This window comes from Mobula hypostoma, chromosome 8 (assembly GCF_963921235.1).
Source record: "Mobula hypostoma chromosome 8, sMobHyp1.1, whole genome shotgun sequence".
Lineage (NCBI taxonomy): Eukaryota > Metazoa > Chordata > Chondrichthyes > Myliobatiformes > Myliobatidae > Mobula > Mobula hypostoma.
In genome coordinates, this window is record NC_086104.1 from 154,192,283 (window position 1) to 154,208,917 (window position 16,635).

The window sequence follows — 16,635 nt, forward strand, 5'->3', positions numbered from 1 at the left end:
GCAGATGGAGTTCAACCCAGATAACTGTGAAGTGGTTCATTTTGGTAGGTCAAATATGATGGCAGAATATAGTATTAATGGTAAGATTCTTGGCAGTGTGGAGGATCAGAGGGATCTTGGGGTCCGAGTCCATAGGATGCTCAAAGCAGCTGTGCAGGTTGATTCTGTGGTTAAGAAGGCGTACGGTGTATTGACCTTCATCAATCATGGAATTGAATTTAGGAGCCGAGAGGTAATGTTGCAGCTACATAAGACCCTGGTCAGACCCCACTTGGAGTACTGTGCTCAGCTCTGGTCGCCTCACTACAGGAATGATGTGGAAGCCATAGAAAGGGTGCAGAGATTTACAAGGATGTTGCCTGGATTGGGGAGCATGCTTTATGGGAATAGGTTGAGTGAACTCAGCCTTTTCTTCTTGGAGCGACGGAGGATGAGAGGTGACCTGACAGAGGTGTATAAGATGATGAGAGGCATTGATCGTGTGGATAGTCAGAGGCTTTTTCCCAGGGCTGAAATGATTGCCACAAGAGAACACAGGTTTAAGGTGCTGAGGAGTAGGTACAGAGGGGATGTCAGGGGTAAGTTTTTTTTACTCAGAGTGGTGAGTGCGTGGAATGGGCTGCCGGCAACGGTGGTGGAGGCGGATACAATAGGGTCTTTTAAGAGACTTTTGGATATGTACATGGAGCTCAGAAAAATAGAGGGCTACAGGTAAGTCTAGTAATTTCTACGGTAGGGACATGTTTGGCACAACTTTGTGGGTCAAAGGGCCTGTATTGTGCTGTAGGTTTTCTATATTTCCATGATGGAGGGGCTTGGCTCAAAACTTTGACTTACTCCTCTCCATAGATGCTGCCTGGCTGCTGAGTTCCTCCAGCATTTTGTATGTGTTTTTCTCTCTTTCTATTCCTCGTTCTAATGAAAGTCCCCATTACTGCTATTCTGCAGCTTTTTCACATCCATGCATTTCCCCTTCCAATTTACTCAATATTCTACCTACTGGAAATAACTGAGAATATGTGTAGCTTGGGTAGGGTTGAGTTGTTCTCTGATCTTGATAACTGATTTGCAAACGTTTCATCATATGAGGAGACATCATCAGTGCACTGTTAATTAATGAAACGTTTGCAAATGGATTGCCAGGATCGGGGAACTCAACCTAAACATTCTACCTACTAGTTGTCAAGCTGTTGACAATCCCAGCAATGCAATTATACTTCTGTTGTTTCTTCGCCACAGGTAGCTTTTAAATTATTGTTGCAGACACCCTCACTTTGCTGCATGGCAATATTATTCTAGATTGCCACTTTCCTCCTTCCTTACCTTCTCTACCCTATCTGACGATATCAATAAATATTTACACACATATAATCAGAGTATTTCAAACTTATTCCTGCCTTATTTTAAGCCAAGTCTGCAATTGCAATTCCAGGATAACTACTCCTACAGCTCACTGATCCCTGTTTAATTTGCTTCTTGTATTTATAGATGCAAATCTGCATGATATTCATAAACTGGTTTTGCATCAAAAATTGCTATTAATCGTCAACTCCATTTATCACTCCCAATTCTTTCTGCTCGTCTCATTTCTCTGTACCCAGCACCAAAGCAGTTTAAGCTTGTCCGCACAAGTGAACACTTCTACAAGAGCGTTAGTTCCAGCTCCAGTGACGCACAGTCCGTACAAGCTCTCTGAACTGCCCCCAAAATCAGAGGCCCAGCCTTCTATAGCATCTAATAGACACTCATTCTATCTGCACCTCGTCCACTTCCATCTACCATCCACCATCTCCACCCCTCCACCAGGCACAACCTGTCCACCATCCTTAGACTCAACTCCCTTTCTCTTTACACTGGCCACTTCCCCTCAGTCCTGACACAGGGTTTCAAATGATTCCATCTCTCCCCCGCCCCACCCCAACACAAATAGTGCCCGACCTGCTGAATCCTCTGGCAGATTGTTAATTTCTCCTGTGCCACACTTCCAGCCACTCACCTTCACCTGCACTATGCTACTTCTGACAAGAATGTGGAAATTATACCCTTCAACTCCGGCTTCTTAGACTCTTTCCTAAAATTCTACATAGCTTCATCCCTTTATCCACCCCCATTATTGGCTCACATATGGACCACAACCTCAGGGTGTTCAAATTCTCCTCCAAAGTGTTTGTAACTCCGCTGGCATCAAAGAGACAGTGCATCTTTCTGGTATCACAGAAATACCCATCTACTCCCAATTAGAACCTAAACCTATTGACTTTTCTCAGGAAGCTAGCCATGATTACTGCTATGGTGTTGGTCTGGTTATAGTCAAAGGGAGAACATCTCTTCCCCATCAGTACTCATGTCAGGAAACCGATGAGAAAGAGCAAGGTGCCCTGGACTCCTGAACCACCAGCATGCTTGGCAGTCAACCCTGTCTGCCCGCACTTTTCTTGTGCTGTTGGTGGGTATCTTCTGAAATGGCTTCAGCCCGATTCATCGACTCTTTGTTCCTTTCCATAGATGTTCCTTGACTTGCTGAGTTTCTCCAACATTGTGTTTCTCCTGAAACAGGCTACCCACAAAACAACTTAGCCTCGTGCTTCTACAGATAGGAATCTGGAGGCGGGGCGAAGTCAAGATGGTGCTAAACGGCGACTCCTCTGCTTGCATTTTCGGAAACAGCTCTATTTCTATCTTTGATATCTCCTTTTTCCCTTTTTAAGGTTCTTTTGAAGACCCTGACCTGGAGTTACACTCTGACTCCGGTTCTTTGTAGGAATGGGACCCACTCTCAAGGCCTCACCACCGGCTGCATTTTGAAATACCAAGGACACAGCCTGGAAGACTAGTGCACCTTCAGGGTTCCAGAGTTTTGTGGCTTTTGAGGATGTGCAGACTCTAGGCCAGTGTCCCTGACTGAAGTGTCGCGGGAGAACACGGAACATGGGGAGCAGCAGGCTAGCTGTCGGGGGTTGTGTGTCTGGAGAGCTGCGGCTTTTTTTGGTGCCGATTCTCTGGGTGCTGCAGACACAACAGACTTTTAACATTGTAAATCAGCCAGCTGTTTATTATGTCTCCCCTCTCACTGTGAAACGGGGACACCCCTTTTTCCCTCATTAGGGAGAGAGAGCCTGTGGTATGTCAAATGACCGGGTGAACGAGTAGTTTTTGGGGTACTGCAAGTCTGTATTTATTGATGCTTCGCTGCATACTTGAGTGCTCAGTGGAAGGTGCTAATGTTTCTTTGCTGGTTGGGGTGGGGGAGGTCGTCACCTTGCTGCTGCATGTGTGTGAGGGGAAGCTGGGGAGGGCTTTGGGGTTCTAACGTTTTAACTGTCATTCATTCTTTGGGGCACTCCTCTGTTTTTGTGGATGTTTGCAAAGAAAAAGAATTTCAAGATGTATATAGTATACATTTCTCTGACATTAAATGTACCTATTAAAATATCACCCATGTACAAGCTCCAAAGTGTAGAGAACCAGTTCCTCCAGGAGAAGACACTCGCATCCATCCTGAACACAAGAAGCATCATTCCTACTGCTGTCTGTAAGGAGTTTATATGTTCTCCCCGTAACTGCATGGATTTCTTCCAGGTGCTCTGGTTTCCTCCCACATACCGAAGCCGTACAACTGGTAGGTTAATTCGCCATTGTAAATTGTGCTGTGATTAAGCGAGGAGGTGCGGCACAAAGGGCTGATTCTGCACTGTATCTCAATAAATAAAAAAAACAACTCCCAACGTGGCACAGGATGTGCAGAACCTGGGCCCAAAGTGCCCGGCTATGCTTTTATTTATTGGACTAATTCAGTCAACACAAAAAAAAACTGGAGCAAATACGTAAAGAGTCAGAGGATTACAACACAGAAAAGGGCCCTCAGCGCAAGCCAGGCTGGTCCCATCTACCTGCACTGGGGCTAAACTCTCCCACCCATGTACCTCATGACAGCGTAGCCATTAGCACAACGCTTTACAGAACCAGCAATTGGAAGATTGGAGTTCAATTCCCACTGCTGTCTGCAAGGAGTCTGCACATTCCTCTGAGTGCCCTGGTTTCCTCAGATTCCAAGGAGGGTTAGAGAGGTTTGAGCATGTTTTGTTGGCACCAGAGGCTTGGAAACATTTGCAGGCTACCCCCAGTACTTCTTCAGACTGTGTTGGTCACCCAAGTGAGGCAGATTCAAGTTCATTTATCAAGTTCACCCAAGTGAGGCAGATTCAAGTTCATTTATCATGCATACCCCCATAGAAACATACAACACACTCATGTACGTGCTGAGGGCAGCCCGCAAGTGTCGCCATACATTCCACACAGCATGCCCACCGTGTATAGACATCACTGTTCATGCAAGTGAAGAGCCCCTCAGGCACCTTGGGATGTAGGTAAAGGGGGAACTGGATGTGCATGAAGATGAGAGATGGCTGGAACTAGGGAACTGGAAACTGTGAAAGAGACAAGGAGGCATCAAAGATGTCACAAATGGAAGTGGGGAAGAATTGAACAAGCAAAGAAAGAATAATCGAGACAGGACAGTCCTACTCTTGAATGTTGGGAGCCACTAGGAGTTGGGATGGGGGTGAAGAAGAGTGAGGGGGATGGGATATATATATATATAGTGAGGGTGTGGGGGCAAGAACTCCCCAACAAGTCAATGTCAGTCTGACAGCATTACTGGAGAGAGACAGTGCATGTAAAACATGTACAGAAGTAGCAATTCTACTCTATAAAACACTACCATGCAACCTATGCTCCACAACGCAATTTCTAATCTGTTTTGTCCAGCTGGATTCACTAGACAATAACGAGAAACTGCAATCTTTTTTGTAATAAAGAGGTATTGAAAATATTGAAAATACTCTAACCACTATCTGAAAATGATCCAATTCTAAACTCCTGCTTATTCTTTGACCAATTACGCAGCAGCATGAATTGTCGCAACCTTCTGCATGGTACTCCTGTAGCATACATCACATTTCTACTATTAGCTGCAAATTTACTCCAGTGCTTCAATTTTAAAACTATCAACACATCTTGTGATTTTGTAGAGTAGAGGGAACATCTTGAAAAGCGTACTCACCACCAGTGTTATCTGTGGAGCAAAACTCTCAAACAATAGCCTCGTTGTTTCACAGATAAAAACTCCTCTGGTGAAGAGTATTGCATGGAAGGATACTGAGGACGAGAGATATTAAGGCCAGTATGGTGAGGATAACCCTGATGTGGCCTGTCCAGTGATCTAGAAGTGATACTGCAACCTTATACGTCAGGATGCAGTGTAGGCAGACAAAGACCATGCCTGCTGGAAAGGCCACTCCAGCACCGATATAATGTAGGCTTTTAGCATGGTCAACCTGAAGACAAAGGAATACAACTTTTTAGAGACAATCAAATTAATTTTTTACGCTAATGTTGCAAATATTTTATCAACTAAACAGAACTTACAGGGCTTCTGAGAAGCAAGAGCTCTGGAACATGCCCAGTATTATATATTAGAAGACACACAATAAAGATCAGGCCTGGAGGGTAAATGTCGAAGCATACTCGATCTCTAAAGATGCACTGCAGTAAGGAGCCATCACCTTCAGGTGAATGAGCTGCATACAATATGTACAGCGGAGAGTGCATCAGAGCCCATTATGGAAACACCAATGCTGTTAAAGAGAAAATCCTACAAAAGGAAGTGGATTTGGCCCACTACATCACAGGTAAAGCCCCCCCAACTATCGAGCACATCTACATGAAACACTGTCGTGGGAAAACAGCATCCATCAGAGATCCCCACCACCCAGGCCATACTCTCTTCTTGCTGCTGCCATCAGGTAGAAGGTGCAAGAGCCTCAGGACTTGCACCACCAAGTTCAAGAACAGTTACTACCCCTCAATCATCAGGCACCTGAATGAAAGAGGAAAACTACACTCACTTGCCCATCCATTGAGATGTTCCTACAACCAATGATCTCACTTTAAGGACTCTATCTTGTTATCTCATGTTCTTGTTACTTATTGCCATTTATTTATATTTGCATTTGCACAGTTTGTTGTTTTCTGCACTCCACTTGCTCTTTCATTGATCCTGTTATAGTTACTATTCTATAGATTTACTGAGTATGCCCACAAGAAAATGAATCTCAGGGTTGTGTGTGGTGACATACATGTACTTTCAATTTACTTTGAACTTTGTAGGCATTGACTAGCACTCAAGAGAATAGCAACTACCCAATGATTTAACCACTGAATACACACATTTTTACCACAGTGGTGCAACTAGTAGGGCTGCTCCGTCAGAGTCCAGCATCTCTGTTCAACCTTGACTTCCGGTACTGTCCCTGTGGAGTTTGTAAGTTTTCTCGTGAACTCTGGGGTGTTCTGGTTTCCTCCTTTAAAAGCCCCACAGGCTGGTGGGCTAACTGGCTATTTTAAATTGCACTAGTGTGTAGGTAAGTTGTAGTATCCAGGGTGGGGGAGGAGAGTTTAAGGGAATGTGGTGGTAATAATACAGACATCCCACCTCTCCTGGGAGTTCCGGGAGTCTCCCGCATATCGATAGCGGCTCCCTGATGCCCGCAAATTATATACAATATCCCGGAAATCAATTTTTTAGAGAGGGAGAGGGGGAAAAAAAAGAAAGAAAATGACTGAATCCTGCTTGATCTCTCTTTGTGCTAATTAGAGCTATCAGTTTTCTCTGTGGGCAGGCTTTACAGTCAACCTCTCTCTCTCTCTCTTCCATATTCCATCAGTTCACTGAAATCATCCAGACAACTGTTGGTGATGAAGTACAAAAGCGAAGAAATTCCCAAGGCTGGCGGTGACAACCTGGGGTGCGTTGGCATCCTAAAGGGGATTAGAGCAGGGTTTAAATTGGAGCAAAATTCCAAAATCATCCTCTAAGACACCTTTAAAAATGCGCTCACAGCAAGCAAATTCTTCGGGGTTTTTTTCCTGAAACACTTCCACTTACAGGTACATCGAAGCCCGCGATGGGCAGTGTTTAAGCGCAGCCGTTTTCAGAAAAAAAACTGATTTTAATAAATACCCGGCCCCCACTGAGGTCTCATCATTAGGACAGCAAACTGTTTACCTGTGCTGCGCACTTTATATGCATTTTGAATTACACTTTATTAAATAATATGGTAATATATTGTTTTATGTGGTGTGCGTGATATATGTATTGTGGCTACGCTGTGGTCTGGAGAGAGGTTGTTTTGTTTGTGGACAATCAGCCAGATGACAATAAACTTGAACTTGAAGAACTTCTAAATCACTCATTTAAAATTCCCCATTTCAATGTAAAAAAGTAGGTTCTGATCCCGACTATTGCAGTGAGACAGACAGACAGACACTCACACCCCAGACATATATGTGATCCGACGCTGTCCAAATGTCCGAATGGATGTTAAGTGGCGCACATCTGTAATAAGGATACACTTTATGCTTTTATTTCTTTTAGGGACCACAACATATTAGGGAGGCTAAGCACAGGAAAGGCTGCTCAAGTATTTCACAGTTCTTTTCAGCAGAATACCAAAGTCTGACAGAGAAGGTCACTAGAGCTGAGGTGTACTTTACATCTTTCATCGTTAAGCATAACCTGCCACTCCAGGTGTGTAAGCACACAGGCGAGCTATTCAGGAAAATGTTTCCTGATTCAGAAATAGCAAAAAACTATGCCTGCTCATCAACCAATTCAGCAGCTATTGTGAACATGGCACATTAAGACAGAATTCAGAAGTCAGCTATCTCACAAAACACTTGTGAATCTGATGTCTTGCAAAATTAACAAATTCATTGACACAGACTGCTATGAGGTTGAGACCTCCAGGAAATGAGTTTTTGCAGGGTGGGATGTCTGATAGCATTAGCTGGCATGCTTCATTGCTGTGACTCATCACTACATAATTGCCAGAGAGCAACTGAACACCACAACCTGAGCAGACCTATCCTCCCAAACCAGATCTGCCTAGCTCAAATGCAACAGAACCATATTCAAGATCAACTCACAGCCCCTCACATTATGTACCTCCCTTATCTGCACATGGGCCTCAAGAAACCATCTTTCCCTCTCAACATGACTGATTTTAAGCTCTCTGGTCTGATAAATGATACTCTGGTTCAGTACGTTTAAATAAAACATGTTGAAAATTTTTTAAGAAGGCATCTATGCAAAGAGAAATACGAGTTGACTACCCCTTATTCAAAATGCACGTGGCCAGACTTTTTTTTTGTATTTTGCAATATATAATGAGATAGCTTGGGATTGTTGGGACTGCCATCATTTCCAACTCTGAATTTATGTGCTACGGGTAAGCAGTCTTTGTCTTATACTTGTTCATCACACATCTGCACTTAAGAGTAAAAATTATTACATACTATTAATGTAATGAAAATACTGTATAATTTGTGCAGGGTAACAAAAGTAGCACGGCAAAATCACCTGTTAAACAACAACAAACAATGACAGGCTTCCAGCCTCCACCCCAGGAATGGAACTTTGAGGAGGGAGCAGGATTGAGGGTGGTGTTTGGGCTGGGGACGAGGCATGGCAAGACACAGGGTAGGAATGTGGAGGCTCCTGGGCCTGGAGGTGGGCCGTAAAGAAATATTGTCTGTTTCTGTATCTATAGATGCTGCCTGGTCTGCTGAGGGTCCCTAACAGCTTTAACCTTCCTGCATCTGCAGTTTTTGAATACCATGCTGAATTAGAGAAAGCAGTAATTTGTCAGTACTGTGCGTAGACAGTGCTTTCGGAGTCCAGCTCTGCGATTAGGAAGAAGGCAAGCAGCTGCTACATCTCCTGCATCACAAAGGAAGTTGAGTGAATTAAAGAGTGAGCCAGAATGTCTCCAAGGAGATGGTTGTTTTGAAATGCTGAAAGAAACAGGACAGCTGCATCTGGTGGGGATAGCATGCCTGCTGGTGACATTACTTTAGGAACTGCAGAGTATGGAGATTGGTGGGGTGGCAAGTACAGACAATGAGAATCCTTTTCTGGTTCAGGATGTCGAAGTTGAACAAAGGTGATTGAGGACAACGTCATAACATAGAGAGGAATTCACACTCAAGGAAAAAGTAAGACATACTGGAAACTCTGCTAGAGGAATCCATCATGACAGGATACAACCAAATGGAAGAGCTGGAGTAATGGAACAGACCGTAAAAGGAGTAGCAAATCAAACACAAGAGACTCACGTGAAATCTTGAGTAACAAGATGCTGGAGGAGCTTGGCATGTATGGAGGGGAATAAATAGTCCATTTTTCAAGCAGAGACATTTCATCATCAGAACTGGAAAGCAAGGGGGTAAAAGCCAGAATAAGGTGGTGGTGGGGGGTGGGGGGTGGGGGGTGGGGGGAAGGAGTACAAGCTGGCAGGAGAGACCAGGTGATAGGAAAGGTGGGTGGATGCTGATGAAGTAAGGAACTGGAGGGGATATGTGAAAAAGGTAGGGGCCGAAGAAGGAGGAATCTGATAGGAGAGTGTGTTGAATATGGAAGAAAGGGAAAGAGGAGAACCAGAGGGAGGTGATGGGCAGGTGAGAAGAAAAGGGGTAAGAAGGCAACTAAAATGAGGAATAGGAAATGGGGGGGGGGGGTGCAGTAATTACTGATAGTTAGAAAATTTGATGTTCATGCCACCAGGTTGGGAGCTACGCAGACAGAATAAGAGGTGTTGCTCCTCCAACCTCAGTTTGGCCTCATCATTGCAGTGGAGGCAGCCATGGACAGACATGTTAGAATGGGAATGTGAAGGCGTACTGAAATGGGTACCAGCTACCAGATCCTGCCTTTTGCAGGGGACAGAGTGAAGGTGCTTGACAAAGCAGTCCTTAATCTGCATCGGGTCTCATTAACGCAAAGGAGGGAGCACCAGATACAATAGATGAAGCAACAGACTTACAGGTGAAGTGTTACATCATCTGGAAGGACTGCTTAGGGTCCTAAATGGTGCTGAGGGAGGAGGTATAGGGGCAGGTGTAGCAGTAAAGTCAACTGAGATTTAGCACTCATTGAGATACCTTTTGTTAACTTATTCTTTGGAACAGAGATGGAGAATTCAAGATGAGGAAGGGAAGAATCAGAGGGAGAGCTGTAATAGTGCTGCAGTAACCACTACACTGTTTCAGCAATTGTAGATAATTTTCGTTTCTGACATCTTTCCAGCTTACTCTTCCACTTTCTTTTGGTAATTACAGATAGCTGTTCTGCATTTACACCTTTTCTAGGTTTTTGTTCCCTGACAAGTCATTCCCCTGACTTGCATACCCACCCCTTATCATTTAAACTCTTGCATTTCTCCCAATCACAGATCTTTCCTTCATTTCTCTTATCCCTTCCCCCTTCTATTGACAACACCTTAAAATTTGTTTTATATTTATTTCCGTTTTTTTTCTTTTGCAGTAGCAGGTGCAGCTCCTGGTATTTGGTTTGAAGCACAATGCATGGCGAAGGAATGAAGAAAATCCAACACTTTGCTGACAAGTGCCTGCACTTAAGCCCCTCAAGCAAATTGCAAGGATAGTTTTCCTTTAATGACAGAGAGCAGGTGTGTAGTTTATGTAACTACAAACCACAGGAATGGAACACAAAAGTAATCTAATAGAACAATATTTGGGAAGTGTACTGTTGCAAACATGCCTACACCTGATCTCACTGAATGCTTGGCCATCCGCCAGACTGCAGTTTCAAATATAAAGTGATCACTTTTCATTACTCCAGGACTGTGCTCATATCCCTAACTACTCCTGAATAGAGGAGCAGTTCGGAGCCAACCACGTTGGTGGGAAGGAGTTGAACATAGGCAAGATCAGATAGGAATGGAAATTTCTCTCCCTGAAGAATATTAATGACTCACTAGGTTTTTACAGTGTTGGAGAGCTTCATGGCTTTTCTTACTGAGCTTAGCTTTCAAAAATAAAAGATTTATTTAATTACACAAATTTAAATTTCAGTGGTGCAGTGGTGGAAATTCACCTTGGATAAGACTATAAGACATAGGAGCAAAATTAGGCCATTCAGCCCATCGATTCTTTTCCGCCATGCAATCATGGCTGTTTTATTATCCCTCTCAACCCCATTCTTCTGCCTTCTCCATGTAACCTTTGAAACCAATCAACCTCTACTGTAAAACTTTACTCAATGACTTGGCCTCCACAGCCATCTGTGGAAATAAATTCCACAGATTCACCACCCTCTGGCTGAAGAAATTAATCTTCATCTCCACAAGACCAAGACCATAAGACATAGATGCAGAATTAGGCTATTTTGGCCCATCGATTCTGCCCTTGCAATCAATCATCGCTGATCCTTTTATTCTCCACCCCCCAGCACCACTCCCCTTTGATGCTGTGGCCAATCAAGAACCTATCAATCTTACCTACACCCAATGACTTGGCCTCCACAGCTGCCTGTGGTAATATATTCTACAAATTCACCACTCTATAGCTAAAGAAATTTCCCTGAACTCATTTAGAATGAACGTCCTTCTATCCCGAGGCTGTGCTCTCTTGTCCTAGACTCCCCCACCGTGGGAAACATCCTTTCCACATCTACTCTCTAGGCCTTTCAACATTCGAGAGGTTTCAATGAGATCCCCCCCTCATCCTTCTAAATTCCAGAGTGTACAGGCCCAGAGACATCAAACATTCCTTGTATGATAACCCTTTCATTCCTGGAATATCCTCTTGAACCTCCTCTAAACCCTCTCCAATGCCAGTACACCATTTTTTAAGATAAGGAACCCAAAACTATGCACAATTCTCAAGGTGAGGCCTCACCAGTAGCTTATAAAGCCTTAGCATAACATCCCTGCTCTTGTATTCTAGACCTCTTGAAATGAATACTAACATTGCATTTGCCTTCCTCACCACTGACTCATCTTGTAAGTTAACTTTTAAGGTGTTCTACACAAGGACTCCCAAGTCCCTTTGCATCTCAGATTTTTGGATTTTCTCCCCATTTAGAAAATAGTCTGCACATTTATTTCTTCTACCAAAGTGCATGACCATGCATTTTCCAACATTGTATTTCATTTACCACTTTCTTGCCCATTCTCCTGATCTGTCCAAGTCCTTCTGCAGCCTTCCTGTTTCCTCAACACTATCTGCCCCTCCACCAATCTTCATACCATAAAGGGACATCCTTCAGTCATAGGGTCGCGAAATTAATCCTCATGGTTTACAGAGATTAATCCCTTTGTTTTAAACCATCGATCAAAATATTTTCTCAATATTCCTGAAAATAGGGAAAATGTAACAGGAACTTACTTGGAAGTTTCCAACCATGACAAGGCCAATTGCATTAATGCAACCAGCAATCAGTGCTCCAGAGTTGATCCATGTTGGACGGCACTTCTCTAAAATTTGACCGTAACGTAGACCACAGATCAAGATCACTGGAGAGACCAAAGAAAACACAAGATGCACAATAGTTAGAGCCATTCCCAAAACTGGGTAGAATGTAGCTAATAGGAAGGAAATGACCAAACCAGTAGACATCTGTGGACATCAGCATTTGGGCACTGTTCCACTGGAGAGAGAAACCGCCTAGATATTGCCCGTGAATGGACACAGGCAATGATCAGAATAATTGTTTTTGTTCATCAATAGCAACTGTATTGTCTATTAAACAATTCATTGCTCAAGCTTTATTTTTGATTACTGTCTTTATTACTGAAGGTGAAACACATATTCAAGTATTTTTCATCCAACGACCATTACTAGGCATAGATGCTGTCTTGGCATAAATACAACGCCGAAGTCTATCTATTATGTTCTATCATGCCCTTCTCTCTTCCCCCACCCATCCCCATCTTCAGACTTCTCCTATGAAGGCAGTGGGATTAGCTGAATCCTGGATAGACTCAACAGATGGAATGGCCTCCTTCCAGGTTGTATACCAATACAACACAGGATAGTTACAGAATTGAGCTCTCTCAGCATTATCCAACCAAACGTCTCCAAAGCAGGCACGTAAAAGTACAACTCTGCACTCTCTTTTGCCATCACCTCTTTAATTGGTGCCTTGTCATGCAATTTAAAACTAAAAACATTCAAAATTATGAGTTGTGTATACAGAAAGTAATCTAGCGCAGATGCTGTGGGCCTGTAACAATTGATGCTGCTAAAGACAGACATGTGCTGAGGTAGCGTTATAGTCCTGCCCTGTTTTATCCAACCCCAATTCTTGTTGAATATTCACCGCAAAGAAACTTTGCCCACAAGAAAAGTACTACAGTGGTCTTAATACCAACACAAGTATTTGCATAAATTTAGCAGGTTTAGCAAATAAAAACTATCCAGATTATCTCAAAGACAAACTCAAATAATGAGCTAGTCAAAAGAATTGTTCTAGACCTTGGTTAAAGCAGTGGATGTTAAAGAGATGGAAGTAGTGAGGCAGAGAGATATTGGGGGAAGATATCAAAGAGATAAATGTAGCAATGATAAATCTTAGCTTTATTTGTTACATATTCATCAAAACAAGATCAGATAGGTCTTGCATCAATGACCAATGATGTGCTGGAGGCAGTCTGCAAGTATTGCCATGCTTCTGGCGCCAAGTTAGCCTGCCCACATCTCATACATCTAACTCATACATCTTTGGAGTGTGCAAGAAAACCGGAGCACCTGAAGAAAGCCCATGTAATCATCGGGAGAACGCACAAACTCCGTGCAGTCAGCAGTGAGAATTGAAACTTGATCAGATATCACTGGCACTGTAAAGCTACTGTAGTAGAAAAAATTCAAGTTTAATTGTCATTTAACCATACGTATGAATATAGCCAAACAAAACTGTGTTTCTATGGAGCCAAGGTACAAAACACAGTACCAACATTCACACACAGCACATAGTTATGATAGGGTGGTGCCACTGAAAGCAAGTTGAAATGGTTTGCAAAGTGACTGGTGCTAGAGGAATAATGTTCAGGAAAGTTAGAGAAGTTTATAGATATGAAATGCAAGTTCATGAAGTGATTCAAAGAAGAAGAAGAAGAAATTTTCAAATTATACACACACAAATTACAATGTACACCAGTGCAAGTGGCACATGCAAGATTGATCTCAACATGTATGAGAAGTTTGGATAAGTACATGGATGGTAGAGGTATGGAAGGCTATGGTCCAGGTGTAGATCGATGGGAGTAGGGAATTTAAATGGTTTGGTACAGACTAGATGGGCCAAAGGGCCTGCTTCTGCAGTGTATTTTTATATGACTAAAATCCCCAGCTTCCTGCCTGATCATTATAAACAACAATACCACTTCCACAGAAAGTTATGGGGATAAGATGTTTTTCCATTGATTCTATTGTATTTCTTTGTCCTATTGTAAATGCTGCATGAAAATTAATCTCAGGGTAATATATGGTGATATATATGTACTTTTAACTTTGAAGATGGGAGGTACTAATTACAGTAGGAGTTTTAGGTGGCATATAGATATTACAGCGGCAGGGTGTCTCTACCAATGGAGGTATAATGTATTCCTTCCCTCTGCTATCCTGTAGGTTACCCTTAGGCAAGGTGAAGCATCTGCTTAGCAATCACCCCCTCCCCCACAATCAAGGTCAAGTAAAGCCACGGAAGCAGGTAGTGGATGGTTGTGTGAGCAGCTGGTGCATATCACAAGTTCTGGTTATGCGACCGTTGACACCAGCCAGACAATCTCTGAAGAGTACTGATAATAGCTGCGGTCACACACCTTGTAAAGACACCGCCCAGAAGACGACAATGACAAACCACTTCTGTAGAAAAACATGCAAGAACCATCATGGTCATGGAAAGATCACAATCGCCCATGTCAGACATGGCACACTATGAATGAATGAACGATAGACATCAGCTGAACCAAATGATTATTTTTGTACAGTAATTTTTTGTAGCATGAACATGTTTAAGCTCTGTAGCTTATTTATTCATACAATATCTCCCAAATAAGTCACTGAGGATTGATAATTGCCGAGATTGGTTGGCACTGAGGCTTCTTGTCCAGGACCACAAATCACGTGAAACATAGCAAAACCCTTGGCCAGTGTTCAAAATCAGAAGGGGACATTTGTCAACAAACCTCAGTTTAACCAGAGTTGAGTCACTTCTGAACAGCCTCCACAGAAAAACTGAAACAAGCAATCAATACTGATAGAAATAATTGATCCAGAATGGCAGCAATAAAGAGTAGGAAAGCTAGAAGGTAACAGCAGCTCTTGTTAATGATCAAAATAATCACTTACCCATAAAGGCACCCACATTGCCAATTAAACTGAAGAGGCAGCTTTCAGGAGGATATGAACCACATTTACTGTCAAGAAAATATATAGTAAAAAAAAAATCAGCATTTGGTTTGGTGACTGGGGCCAATATTGTCCACCTCTAGAGGCTTTTGATTTCTGGGCTAATTCCCTGAGAGCTACAGTCTACCCTTATTCAAGTTTGTTTCTTGGCATTCTTCAGTACACGTGTGTAAAGGAGAACAATATTATTGTTATTCCTGATCCAATCCAGCATTTTAAAAAACACAATAAGCATAAAGAAAACAATTTAAAGAAAAAAGTAGATATAAAAACAATCCTATAAAACACAATGTACAAGTAACTGTTATACACACAGACTGTAAATAAAGTGACATTTAGTGACATGTATGCAGTGGTGGCGACAGGTGGGTGGAGGGGATTAGTGGGGGGAGGTGTTGACCAGCCTGACGGCTTGTTTTTCTTTTAAAAAGTCTGAGTAGTCCAGCTGTGTAGCTTCTTCCTGATGCGAGTGGGACAAACGGTCCATAATCGGGGTGGGTGAGATCTTTTATGATATCGCTGGTCTTTTGCCGGCACCTTGCTGCATAATCGACATGTCTGATGGATTAGGCTGGTGTCGGTGATCCGCTGCACAGATTTACCTACCCATTGTAGAGCCCTTCTGTTATCCCTCACAGGTGCCATTTTTAATACTGAAGTTAAGAATTACGAAGCAAATTGCGGGATCAAGGTTGCATCTTCCTAGTCTTCCACACTTTCCAGCAGTAGTTGCTCATCAATATTGTAAAAATGGGCATAAAGGTGAGAGCAATAATGCCTGTCTGTCATTAAACCCCATGAGGAAAGGGGATATAAAAAATGCATATCACAAAGCACTGATGAAGCAGTTACCCATTATCCTTCATTTTCATCTGAGCAATCAGCTTAAAATGGAAAGCTGGAGAACTACAGTGGTCATCTGCTTGTTAGGGTGAACAGATAAAGAAACGAATGGTGTGTGTAATGCAGAGAGTGAGAAACAGTCAAATATAACTGATGTTTGCAGTTGGGGGGAGGAGAGGAGTAGAAGGTTGAATACTGTCCAACAGCAACCCATTTGCAATGAAACTTAACCTAGCATAATTAGTTCTAACAAGAGTTGTTGGAGAAAAAACAAGGAGGGTCTGTCAGTAAGATTTGCAGATTTCTGGGGCCAGGAAAATCCACAAAGGAATTTGTAGTTATATAATAAACAGAGCTATGGAATGACTCCAGAAAACCAGTAGGCATCAAACATGAATCCTACATATGAAGATTAATTAGCTAAATGCCAGAAAAGATAGTGAAATCTTTATCCAGACAAATATAAATATCTGTAAACTGAAAATATAATGAATTTTAACAGGGTTTCCAAAAGGGAGGTCA

General features: G+C 42.7%; 1 protein-coding gene across 2 annotated transcripts in view; it reads right to left on the reverse strand.

Annotated features, from left to right (window-relative positions):
• The window catches only part of tmem150aa (transmembrane protein 150Aa), a 56,707-nt gene that overhangs the window by 27,498 nt on the left and 12,574 nt on the right, over window positions 1-16,635 (reverse strand). For both annotated transcript variants that reach the window (XM_063057128.1, XM_063057129.1), the window contains exons 4-6: window positions 15,211-15,278; window positions 12,247-12,374; window positions 5,159-5,336 (exon numbers count right to left, since the gene is read on the reverse strand). In XM_063057128.1, coding sequence (XP_062913198.1) covers window positions 5,159-5,336; window positions 12,247-12,374; window positions 15,211-15,278 — 374 coding nt within the window. The remainder of the gene's footprint in view (window positions 1-5,158; window positions 5,337-12,246; window positions 12,375-15,210; window positions 15,279-16,635) is intronic.